The sequence below is a fragment of the Triturus cristatus genome, chromosome 10 (genome assembly GCF_964204655.1).
Source record: "Triturus cristatus chromosome 10, aTriCri1.1, whole genome shotgun sequence".
In the NCBI taxonomy this organism is placed as follows: Eukaryota; Metazoa; Chordata; class Amphibia; order Caudata; family Salamandridae; genus Triturus; species Triturus cristatus.
Genome location: NC_140593.1, coordinates 1,244,015,861 through 1,244,028,824, shown reverse-complemented (window position 1 = coordinate 1,244,028,824; position 12,964 = coordinate 1,244,015,861). Strand labels below are relative to the sequence as shown.

Here is a 12,964-nt window from a genome sequence, read left to right as displayed (position 1 = left end):
AACAATCGGCTCCAGCCACAGTGGTCAAAATAGCTGCTGCGTCTCACACTACTTCGAAAGCAGCACCAAAGGCACAATCATCGACGCCGTCGACAGCTACTACCTCTCCTCGACTCGATGACCCTGTGGCGCCGAAAAAGTCCACGCCTGCCTCTACAGAACCGGTCGCGCCAAAGAACCGTCGGCGTTCCAGGTGCGGCAAGTTGCAGCATCCTTGCAACGCATCAAGGAAAAGGCCTTCAGGCTCCGAGCCGAAAAAAGCTCAAAAAGCTTCTCCGGCACCGGCCAACATCACTTTTGGCCTGCCGCCATCCACGGCACCCAAAATGTTCGAAATCAGAACACGTGTCACCCACACTAGGATCACGCCTGCCGAACGCTCTCCTACGGAGACGTCACCATCCCACATCATCGATGCCGACACCGGCAGAATGATGTTCCACAAGCGGAGGATAACTTCCGAGCCAGCTTTGGACTCCTCCTAAAGAAAAAGCTGCCAGTGGATTCGGAACCAGTTCTTTACAAACCTATCCATACCTCTTATCAAGATCCACAGTCCTTCTCTCCGACACACTCTGAAACCGACGTTTTGGAGGACTACATGGGTGACCACGTCCCCTACCCCGGAGACATGGACCCTGACGGCCAACAGGACCCTGATCAGGCTTGGGATGACCCTGCAGACCCGGGTGCACATATGGATACACAGGACACGCAGCTATATGGCGCGAAAACATCTCCCACAGAGGACACTGCCGCATTCAACGCCCTTATTGAACGTGCTGCGGCCAATCATGGTGTGCAACTCACCTCCGACACAATCGAGGACGATTTTCTAATGGATACTTTCGCATCCTCAGAACGGAATATCAAAACTCTACCCATGTTGAAAGGTGTCCTCAAACCAGCAAAGGACATTTTCAAAGAACCCACCAGGGCACGAGTAATAAACCCCAGGATCGACAAATATAGGTCGGCGCCTGGGGACCCTACCTACATTAGAGGCCAGTTGCCTCTGGATTCCATCGTAGTCGCCAATGCTCGCAAACGGGCGCACTCACAGACAACTGGGGATGCTCCTCCCCCGGACAAAGAGTCCAAGGTGCTAGAGACCTCCGGCAAAAGGGTTGCAGCCCAGGCAGCTAACATATGGCGTATTGCCAATACTCAGGCGCTCCTAGCTCGCTACGATCGCGCACACTATGACACATTAGAAACATTACTCCAACATCTCCCTGACCAATACAAAGAGGGAGCAGAGATCCTCATCAGGGAGGGACAACTCCTCACTAACGCATCCATTAAGTGTGCACTGGATGCCGCAGACACAGCTGCCAGAGCAATAAACACTAGCGTCAGGTTACGACGACACGCCTGGTTGCGAATCTCCGGATTCAAACCGGAGGTTCAGAATAACATCCTCAATCAGCCGGTCAACCCCGACTACTTATTTGGACCAGAGGTTGACACCACCCTAGAAAAAATAAAAAAGGACACAGACACTGCAAAGTCCATGGGGGCTCTCCAAACGCAGACCTTTCGGAGTGGCTCCTTTCGTCGCCCCGGAAATAGAGGAGCAGGTAGAGGACAGGGGTCACAGCAAACCTACAACAAGGGCAACACCCAAAGTACCTACGATAAAAACACCCGGGGTGGATATCGTGGTTCAAGCACAAAGGGTAGAGGACGCGGATACGACAATACCTTATCCTCTCCCAAGAACAAACAGTGACGCCCTCTCCCTTCCTCGAGACCACATAACACCTGTCGGGGGAAGGCTACAAAGGTTCCTGTCCACGTGGAACTCCATCACCACGGACAGGTGGGTCAAAGATATTATCAAACACGGTTACTGCCTAGAATTAACCTCAACTCCACCCACAATACCGCCAAGACACCGTCCTATGTCCTCAGAGCACTTAGCGCTATTACAGCAGGAAGTGCTAAGTATGCTGCAAAAAGGCGCAATAGAGGTCGTACCCGTCCACGAGCACGGTACGGGGGTGTACTCCCTGTACTTTTTAATACCAAAGAAGGACGAGTCACTCAGACCCATACTAGACCTGAGACCCCTCAACCGCTACATTCTCTCAGAGCATTTCCACATGCTCACCCTCCAATAAGTCCTCCCATTGCTCAAACAGGGAGACTTCCTAGCCACGCTGGACCTCAAAGATGCGTATTTCCACATACCCATTCACCCATCACACAGAAAATATCTCCGGTTCACTATTCAGGGGCAGCACTACCAATTCAAGGTTCTTCCCTTCGGCGTGACAACAGCGCCCAGGGTCTTCACAAAGTGCCTAGCTACAGTGGCTGCACATTTACGGAGGCAACACATTCATGTCTACCCTTACCTGGACGACTGGCTTGTTCAGGCAAAGTCAGCCCAGCAATGCGCCAGCCACATGTCCCGCACCATTCACCTCCTTCACAGCCTGGGGTTCTCACTAAATTATTCAAAATCACATCTCCAACCCGCACACGTACAACAGTACCTGGGTGCGACCATAGACACTCTGGCAGCCACAGCTCAGCCAAATTTAGTGAGGATCAACAGCATGCAAATGCTGATTTCCAAGTTCAAACCCCAACACTCCCTTCCCGCACAAGTGTTCATGCAGTTGATAGGCATGATGGCCTCCTGCATTTTCATAGTCCCACACGCGAGACTACATATGCGCCCGCTTCAGGAGTGCTTAGCACGTCAATGGACTCAGGCTCACGGGCAACTAAAAGACCTAGTGTTGGTGAGCGGTCGGGCATACAACTCTCTGCATTGGTGGAATCCACAAAACCTTTGCAAGGGCCGACCGTTCCAAGAGCCTGTTCCACAAATAATACTGACAGCGGACGCGTCTCTCCTGGGATGGGGAGCTCATGTACTCAATTACACAGTGCAGGGACTATGGACAACACAACAAAAGAAGATGCACATCAACCTTCTAGAACTGATGGCAATCTTCCTAGCCATTCAAAGTACACTTGTGCAACAAAGTCGTGTTAATCCAGACGGACAACATGACTGCCATGTACTACATACAGAAGCAGGGAGGAACACACTCTCCACAGTTCTCATCTGGCTCAGAGCATGTGGAAGTGGGCCATTCAGAGGAACATGTTCCTCATGGCGGAACACCTCCCCGGCAAAGACCACCAGATGGCGGATCTGCTCAGCAGACACAGCCACCAGATGCACGAGTGGGAGTTACACCCATCAGTACTCCAACCGTACTTCCAGCAGTGGGGTCACCCAGAGATAGACCTATTCGCCACAAGCGAAAACGCAAAATGCCAAAGCTTTGCCGCCAGGTTCCCACAACCACAGTCGCAGGGCAATGCGATATGGATGAACTGGTCCGGCAGACAACACTCACTAACACTCGTCCTGGTTGCTCCAACGTGGGCACACCAGCCATGGTACACCACCTTTCGCGAACTTTCCGTGGTGCCCCATCAAAGACTGCGGATCAAACCCGCGCATTTGACGCAGAACCATGGAGAGATTCAGCACCCAGATCCGCAACAGCTGAACCTGGCAATCTGGCTCCTGAAATCCTAGAGTTTGGCTACCTAAACCTGCCACCTGACTGTATGGACATCATTAAGGAGGCCAGGAGACCCACTACCAGGGCTTGCTATGCAGCCAAATGGAAAAGGTTCGTCATTTATTGCAATAATACTGACATTAACCCGCTAGACGCATCCATCCAAAACATAATTTGTTACCTCCTACACCTGTACCGATGCAATCTGGCATACACCTCAATACGCGTCCATTTGACCGCAATATCAGCCTATCTCCAAAACAGGCAGCACCTCTCTTTATTCAAAGTGCCTGCCATCAAAGCCTTCTTGGAGGGACTTAAACGAGTAATTCCCCCAAGACACCCACCAGCACCGGTGTGGAACCTCAACCTGGTCCTCACCCGACTGATAAGGTCCATCCTTCGAACCTCTCCACTCATGTCAGATTCAATTCCTCACCTGGAAAGTAGCTTTCCTAGTGGCAATCACTTCGTTAAGAAGAGTTAGTGAACTCCAGGCACTAACCATTCAAGAGCCATTCATACAGGTTCACGCCAACAGGGTCGTACTACGTACCAACCCCAAATTCATGCCCAAAGTAATATCGCAGTTCCACATGAATCAAACTATTGAACTGCCTGTTTTCTTTCAAAACCCACAAACTGTCGCAGAAAGAGCACTCCATACACTGGATGTAAAGAGAGCCCTCATGTACTACATCGACAGGACTAAAGTTTTTAGGAAAACAAAACAACTTTTCGTTGCCTTTGCCCCACACCACAAAGCAAGTATAGCCAGATGGATCGTTAAATGTATTCAAATTTGCTATCAAAAGGCTAAACGCACATTAACGATTCCCCCACGAGCCCACTCAACACGTAAGTTAGGGGCCTCCATGGCTTTCCTTGGAAACATTCCTTTGCATGATATATGTAGAGCAGCCACCTGGTCCACTACACACACATTTACCAAACACTATTGTGTAGATGTGCAATCAAAACAGCAGGCAGCTGTAGGACAGGCTGTTCTCAAAACTCTTTTTCAGACCGCTGCAGCTGGCACTGGTAGCCGCCGCTAATAGAGGGTACTGCTATATATTCTATGCACAGATATGAATTCAGCAGCCCACATGCCTCGAACTGAATATGCTACTTACCAGTATGCATCTGTTCTTGGCATGTAGGGCTGCTGACATTCATATCGCCCTCCCTCCTCCCCGGCGCCTGTAGCAGCTGCAGCTCTCAGAATTACTGTAAGCATGGTCATCACTTTCTGTATCTACTCCATCACTGCCACAATGGCGAAAAACAATCTGAGGATGGAGAGGATGCCCATGCGCACTGTAGTCCAGGGGAGGAGTCACCTATCCCAGGATACTTCGAAGACTCTTCCAGGACAACAACGTGCAAACATCCGGACCCAACACTAGGCGGCGATCTATGCACAGATATGAATGTCAGCAGCCCTACATGCCAAGAACAGATGCATACTGGTAAGTAGCATATTCAGTTCTCCACACCTGCTCGAGACTGAAGAATCGGATGACAGTCCCTTTACTCTAACTCAACTTTAACTTAAGTATTGGGATTCTGAAGAAAGAGGGTATAAGCAAAGAGTCCTTTTTCCTATTGATCTTCACAATCAAATAGAATATCCTAATCCCGTAGGTTCATTTCCGCCCTTTACGGTACAGCAGGAGGGTGATCAGAGATGTTTGTATGATTCGGCCCCTATGAGCGCACGATGCATTCCACAATGAGCCGATGATTCAAGCACCGGATCAGTTACTCCGGGTAAATAATCTTCAGCTTATGCTTGCTGATTACTCTCCCTCCTTTCCTGAATGGACTACGGCCGAACCATAGGGGCGCCCTTCCATAGTCTCCTCGTTCAAGACCTCCTACGATGCCAAACACTCCTGTGCATCTCCCTTCATGACCACACCCTTCTGTTCTGCCATTTCAATCGCCTCTTGCAATCCAGTCTGACACACCAACCCATGATGTGTGTGAGGAAATGGGGTGCCTTATATGGAATGGTTGTGCGATCTCACCGTGTAATGCACTTACCAAATCCTTTAGGACTAGTAGGTTTTGTGTGATAAACCTTCAGCCCAACTCTGTGTAGCGGAGGCTCTGAGCAGCCAGGCTTACACAGAGGAACGAGCGTAGAGCATCCGAACAGCACCAAAACAATCGAAGGAAACGACCAAGCACTCAAGAAATTTGACACTGATTTTTACAAATAGGCTATATTTTTATGTATTTTTAGGCACTTAAGCGAAAAAGATCCACTGGAGGATCCCGGAGATATAGAATTAACAATTTTTAGTAAATCGAAGCATTTCCTGCAACTGCGAGCAAGCATTGGCAAATTCAACAAATTTGCACTTAGAAATGTTTTCGCTCAATTTGGGCTGGTTGTATTGCGGTCATTTAATCACTTTAGGTGACCCACTCCAGTAGGGTGCGGGTGAAGTGGACCAGCTAGGTCCTCTGCATCCCTTTCCTCCACAGATGCAGCAGTCTCCCGGCAGTTCCAGGCACTCTTTCCTGTTTGCAATGGGTTCCTATTCAAGTGGTCCTGATGGAAGGGATGAAGGATGCTGAAGATGCTTAAGAATGTTGTGGATGCGATGCCGTTGATGGAGGTGTTAGGAAGCTGGTTCTTTATATATTGCCACTAGGTGGTTCTACCGTGCACAGAGTCCAGAGATTTGCCCAGAAGTGTACAGGGCTCAATGTAAACCCAAAGTGCTCTACAAGTGGTAATGTGTTCGAGCAGCCTTAGACGTAAAACAGAGAAGTGCAATACGTTTATTGCACAACATCGACCAATAACAGATGCACAACTCAAAAAGGCGATCCACACCAATTTTATAACAATAAGCTTTGTATGAGTTTTATTTTAAGGCCAATATCTTTGCAATAAGGTAAGTAAGTTTTGCAGGAAAAATGCTTGACTTTCAAAAGTTGGCCGTGCAATTTTCAAAGAGTTCAATAGTACCTTATGGAGGAAAATAATGTGGTTATACAGGTAACTACACAACTTTGTTTCAGCCTTCAGGGCCAGTGGTCAGCATGGGACAAGGGTCAGGTGAGTACCAAAACTGCACCACCTGCGGCAGAGGGGCGGCTGGGTGAAGAGGTCAAAACCGGAGTTCGGCCCAATGCATTTCAATAGACTGGGGGTCCTTGAAGCCGCACTGCTTGCAGGTAGGTAAATCGGTTGCATGGGCCAAACTTTGGGGGTTGGATCAAGCACAGTTGGGGGCCACAAATCAGCACCAAACATACACCACCAGCAGCACAGGGGCGCCCAGGTGTATTTTCCACGTTTGGTGCCCAATGCTTTTCAGTGGAGACTTGGCTTTGAACAAACAGGCTGCAGGTGTCCAAACACAGGCTGCAAGGGGAAGTAGAGATGTAGAGGGGTTGTAGGCACGGTCTGTTCAGCTCATCAAGCCCTAGAGGCTTTGGGTGCAGGGTGCCTTTAGACATCAGATTCTTCTTACAGGAGCTAGTCGTGGTCCGGTAGAGCCTCTGGAGTCAGGCTACAGGTGTTGTCATGGAGTTTAGGAGGGGTCGGCCAACACCTGACTTGTGGTCAAGATCGCCGGGGAGCCTGTTCTGTATCGGTGGTCTACCTGGACACGGTTCATAGGCATCTGGTGCAGAATGGGCAGGACTCATGAATCTGGAGGACACCAGTAAAGGTTCCTTAGGGACAGATCAGCTGTCTTTGGGAGTCCCTGGTCTTTGTCGAGGACAGAAAGCTGGCTGCAGGACAGGCGTCTTCTTCGCAGGGTCTTTTAAGCTGGAAACAGGCTGGTAGGGCTGAGGCCAAGCCATTAGCTGCATGACGTCTTCTGTGCCCTTCTTAAGTCGTCAGGGAACTAGTTTCCAGGTCTGGAGTAGCCACCTAAATACTACATTTAGGGGCGTTTTAGGGGAGTAGCAGGTAGGGCCAATGGGCACCTAACCTGAGGTGACTACACCCTCTATGCCACCCTCCTGTGGGAGGGGGCATAGACCTACCCCTGGTTGAAGGGGTCTCCCAATTGTCAATAAGGCGGTAATTGAAAGATGTGCTTCACCTCGCCTCCGCCACCTTAGGGGTGGAGTCTGCAAATGTGACACACCTCATATTCTTCTACGTTCCCCTGCTAGCTTTCCCACCCAAAGTGGGGGTGTAAACCAGAGGCATTACAAAGATGTCAGGCCTTTAAAGCTTCCCTCTCGAGCACTGTGCCTATGGTGGGGGAAGAGCTGTGACCCCTCTGCCCAGGATGTGGATTTCTGGTCCCGGAGAGGAGAGGCTCTCGACCCAGGTGTCCAGAAACATTTCTTGTGGTGGCTGGCTGCCTACAGCAGTCTGTGGCCACACCAGGGTTGATACATTTTCAGGAGACACCTTTGAGGTGCCCTCTTGGTACATGGTTCTTTAAACCCCACGCTGATATCAGTGTGGCAGGGATGTGGAATTCATATAGCCCGACGCCCGGGACATATTGTTTGGGGTCAAGGGCAACAAGTTTTCATGTGTATTTTGTCCTTGGGACAAGTAGGTTGAAACCCCCAACAGCACAAGCCCTTTGGCTGCCAGTTTACAGTACCACATTATGCATCAGGGAAAGGCGTTCATTACCTGCAGTTAAGGTATTATTCGTGTCTGTGTTTATGCTGCTCAAACTTGTATTTATGGTTCATGAATGCAAAGCCTTTATTATTAGGGTGAGCGCTCCAAGTAAATGTTGTAAGCTCAGACTGCACTACTGACAGTGGTTTCAGTATAAAAATGTGTACATGTGTACACACGTTTTGAATGCTTACCAATATGGGGCTATGTATAACACTCCCAGAATGCTTTTTCATTAGATGCAAATATTTGCAGAAGCTTGAAAGCAAGATTGATGATTCTTTGCTTTCAAAATGAAATGTCCATAAAAAAATGCAAAAAACTTAGCTAGACTACTGTAAAATTTTAGGTATAATTTCTTTGAAGCATCATTTAGTATTGTTTGCTAGTATTTCCCAAAAATATTCATAATGGAAAATCAGTGTGACCAGTTTTAATAAGATTATGGGAAACAAAAACAAACAAGCATTGGTAAAGCCAGTAGGTCTGAAATGATTGGTCGGCCTTTTGGTTTTGTCAATGTGCGACTTGTTTTGGCATGGTTTTTGAAAAACCTTTATGGTGTGGGAGGTGCCGGGCCCTCACCATTATAACAAACATTGGCAGAAGCGAAAAAAATGTGGTCTCAAAAAAGCACACAGTCCCACAATAGTTCCTCGCACTGAATAAAACCGACTGTCGATATGCTCCTTGTGAAAGAACAGAATGCGGTCACTCACAGTGAAGCTAGCCGATAGACAGAGAAAGACGGACAGGATTTTAATAAACACAAAAGCTCATGGTTAACACCAGACCTAATTAGGGGCCCAATTATTAAATAAAGTTTCAAAAGTGCACCCATGTCCTTGCATTTAGTGCTGATTTGGTGAATTCACAGGATTTTACAGAAGTAGGCCAAGACATAGTACTCCTAGAAAATATTTGTGAACGGTATATGAGCAAATATGCAGGTGTAGATTTGCTCATGCGAAAAGTGTTTGCAAATTACTTTCCCTCTAGCCACTTTTTTTCTCCAACCCTGGAAGAAGTTTCATGTTTGACATTGTCGAGTAAATTTCCAACCTTTCTCTGTATGGGAAAATATTAGAGAGAAGAGTTGGTGAAAACCCTTAAAACATGCAAGTTATTAGGTTCGCACAGCCTCAAAAGGGCATTTCAACCCTTGAACTGTTGCTTACCATTACCTTCAGCGCCAGTATGTAGAACTGAGGAAATGTGGCAACATAAGGGAATTGCTAGTATTCAAACCCTACTATTGAAGGAGCCCTAGCCTAATCAGAGAGGTGGTTTTAGAGCTCTTATATAAGGAGAATGCTTCCATAATTTGCCACCGCATTACATGGCACAAAAGGGACAAGCGGATTTTGCTACAGGACAAGTAGATTTATGAAGCAACCTGCCCCATGGACAAGTAGATATTTTATTAAATTCCACATCTCTGGTGTGGGTTTATTGAAAGTAGCAGTTTAGTACCAAACACTCCTGGGTTCAGAGAAGCCATCGTGGTGTGGGAAACGAGACTTCAGTTTCCAGCCCAAGTACTCTCTATGGCTTCCCTGACACAATATCTAAGAATGGCCTTAAATATTGTAGGGTCATATCTGCTTATGCAGATATGCCCACACCTGTGGGATAGTGCACCATGCCTTAGGGCTGAAAGGCTGGATAGAGGGGTGACGTACCTAGACTTTAGACAGTGCTAGCTGACAGGCAGGGTGCCATGTTGACTTTGTCGTTTTAGTCTGCCCCAGGCCATGCATGCTGCAGGGCAGTCTGCATGGCCTAGGTGAGGGGTCACTAGGGGATCCTCTGCAGCCCGAATGTCATAGGTACCATTTACTAGGACATACAGGGGGCTGAAGGGACAATTGTAGAACAGTTTTAGGGAAAGAACACTGGTCTTTGGAACATGGACAGCAATGACCCAGCACTCAACAGTCAAAGCTACATCAAAAGCCAGGCAAAAGGTGTGTGTGTGTGTGTTTGGGGGGGGGGGGTGTACTGCAACAGAACCCCATTTATTAAAAAGGACGAACTGTGGAAGTACGGTAGATGCGTAGTGAGTGCATACCAAGAATGTTGCACTAGTGTGGGTGTGTAGTGCAGACCAGGGAAGTGCTGCGGTGGTAGGATGGGTGCATAGGGCTCACCAGGAACTGCTGTTGGAGTAGAGTGGGTCTATTGTGCTGACCTGAGGTGCTGTGGCAGTGGGGTGTTTTAGTGTGGACCAAGAGCTGCTGTGTCAGTAAGGGGCATTTAGTGCTGACCAAGAAGTAGTATTGCAGTAGTGAGTGTCGTGCCGGCCAGGGAATGCTGTGACAGTAGGATGGGTAAGTAGTGTAGTGTTAACAAAGAAATGGGGTGCTAGGCGACCGTGTTAAACACAGCAACGGCTGGCAGATGGGGTACTTTAAATGTAGCTGGTGATAGTAGAGAACATGGATAATAATGGCCCGGAATGCCTCCTTGCAATAGGGTCAACTTGTTGAACTTAATGAAAGGTTTGTGGCCAAAGGGTGCCGGGATGACCGGAGTTGATTGTTATGCAGGGCTGGCGGCCTGGTCACTGCTGCCTTGTTGCATTATAGATAGAATAGTATATTCAAGTGAATCTACGTACATACATAAATACATATGTGACCTGGCAAGGGCGGAGGCGGTAATGTCACCTGGGAGTACTGCTAACGGGGTAAAGGCTCTGCAAGATAACCTGGTATGGGGGTTTCTGGTGGGAGTGGCCCGATCAATCTGAATGGCTGACTGGGAATATTCTTGAAGTAGGAGGCGTTAGTGCTTTTCTTTGTCTTGCACCCGATTTTCCTAGAATGGTGACCACTATCCATGCCTTGATGACCTGGAGGGGCTTGTAGCAGTAGGACGAGATCTCCCGGTCAAGATAGAAGAACTGCGGCACTTAGAGGTCCAGGTGACCACTGCACATTCGTGGAGAGAGAAGGCTACTAAGACGTTCCTGAAGAAGAATTCATGTTACACGTTACTCGAGGTAGTATAAAAAAAGCCTGTTCTACTATGCATGACGCTCATGGCTGCCTGAAACCCTCTTCCAGCTCCTAGACTGCTCTTTCACTTGCTCTTTCACTTGCTCTGTACTGCTGCATCTTCCCTTTTTAACGCCACTCTTGCCCTGTCTGTTATTTTCACCTCTCTCAATTCTCAGAGGCTGTCTTAATTTGTCATGGTTTCCCCACAGGTGCTGTGCCCGTGTGCAGACGCGGGCTCTGACAGTATTAAAAGAGCCAAATGGAAACAAGAGAAGGAGTTTGGTGTGTATAAATCCGATACCGAAGGGCTTGGTTTGTCTGCTCAGGACCTCCGAGACCCTGGCTCTGTGGTGCGTACTTTGTTTTCTCTTGTGGGCATAGTGATGGGGTCAGCAGTATTTTTTTTTGATCACCCTGCATTTTAGCTGGGGGATCTTAACATTTAATGGTGATTACATGCTCTGTATTATTCTGTGATAATTTTAGTTTTGAGATTTGTCTGAGCGTTCGTTAAAAATAGCTTATTCTTTATTTGCAACTCTCCACCATCTTACGTTTTTTGCCGTCTGACTGTTTGGAACTCTTGCCTGCTCCAAAGGCGTCAGCAATGTGATGAGCTGGCAGGATCCTTGAGGCTGCCCCAAGCTTGAAAGTGAGGTGTTGAAATTGTGGGTGACCAGATTGTTGTTTTTTAGGTTCATAGATTCAAGGACAGTTCATCTATTTTTGGGAATTTGGTGGTTGTTGCGGTGAAATGTATTGATGAAGTAGATGGATATTCACATCATATGTTGGCTGCAGATGCACATTCTAATCACACTCCGGCCATCTAGTGTTGGGCCTGGACTCTGCAATTTGTTTTTGTGAGAAAGTGGCTCTGTATATACTGTTCCTAAATAGGTACAGGGTGTACAGAGTCCACAGTCCCCCAGAGGCTGATAGAGGTCAAAGTTAGGTATGACCTTACTCTCTAAAGTGGTAGCTTGGTCGAGCAGTAAGGCAGTATCAGAGGGCAGTGTAAAGCATTTGTTGTACACACTCAGTCAGCAAATGGTCTCACACACAAGAACTGAACTCTAGGCCAATGGTTTGTGTATAAAAAAAATATATGCTTGTTTTATTTTAGAACTAACACCTGGATTTAAAATATACTTTCTCAGCAGGAGATGTTTCATATAAATACTTTTGCAATATGCAATAGACTTTTGTAAACAGTTACAAGTGGTTGCAGTAGGCAACTCTATTTTTAAACACAACAATACATTGAGCTCAATGGTAAATTCAAGTTATTTGCAACAGATTACTCTTTAGATTACTTTTGGAATTCCAGGACTGGATCCTAGATTCAGTTCTGGGTCAGTACTCAATCAAGTGATGAAAGTCTACTTAATTACTGTAATGATTTTTAAACAATATTTAGCTATTTTAAAAGTTGACACTTAGAAAATATTTCAAAGAAAACAGTCAATGATTCCCTATGGAAGAAAATTCAGGTTACAGGTACAGTATGTTCTCGTTACTTTTGTAATCCAGTACTGGGTGCCTAGACTCAGTACTGGGACCTTTATCCAAAACAGGTAAGCAATTACGTTTTCAGATATTATACGATTTTTGAAGAATATTTAAAGATTGCAGACATCGACACTTAGAAGACATTTCACAGAAAAACAGTCAATGGTTTCCTATGGAAGAAAATTGAGTTTAAGGGTAAGTACCGTTGTAAGTATTTTTCAGAGTCAGTGCTGGGCACCAAGATCCAGTACTGGGAGATCACCTAAGAGCAGGTGAGTAAT

At 47.2% G+C, this 12,964-nt stretch overlaps 1 protein-coding gene across 4 annotated transcripts in view; it reads left to right on the top strand.

Annotated features, from left to right (window-relative positions):
- KDM5C (lysine demethylase 5C) overlaps nucleotides 1-12,964 on the top strand; it is a 601,345-nt gene that overhangs the window by 446,819 nt on the left and 141,562 nt on the right. For all 4 annotated transcript variants that reach the window (XM_085629900.1, XM_085629899.1, XM_085629902.1 and 1 more), the window contains 2 exons: nucleotides 10,994-11,173; nucleotides 11,381-11,521. In XM_085629900.1, the coding sequence (XP_085486026.1) occupies nucleotides 10,994-11,173; nucleotides 11,381-11,521 (321 nt within the window). The remainder of the gene's footprint in view (nucleotides 1-10,993; nucleotides 11,174-11,380; nucleotides 11,522-12,964) is intronic.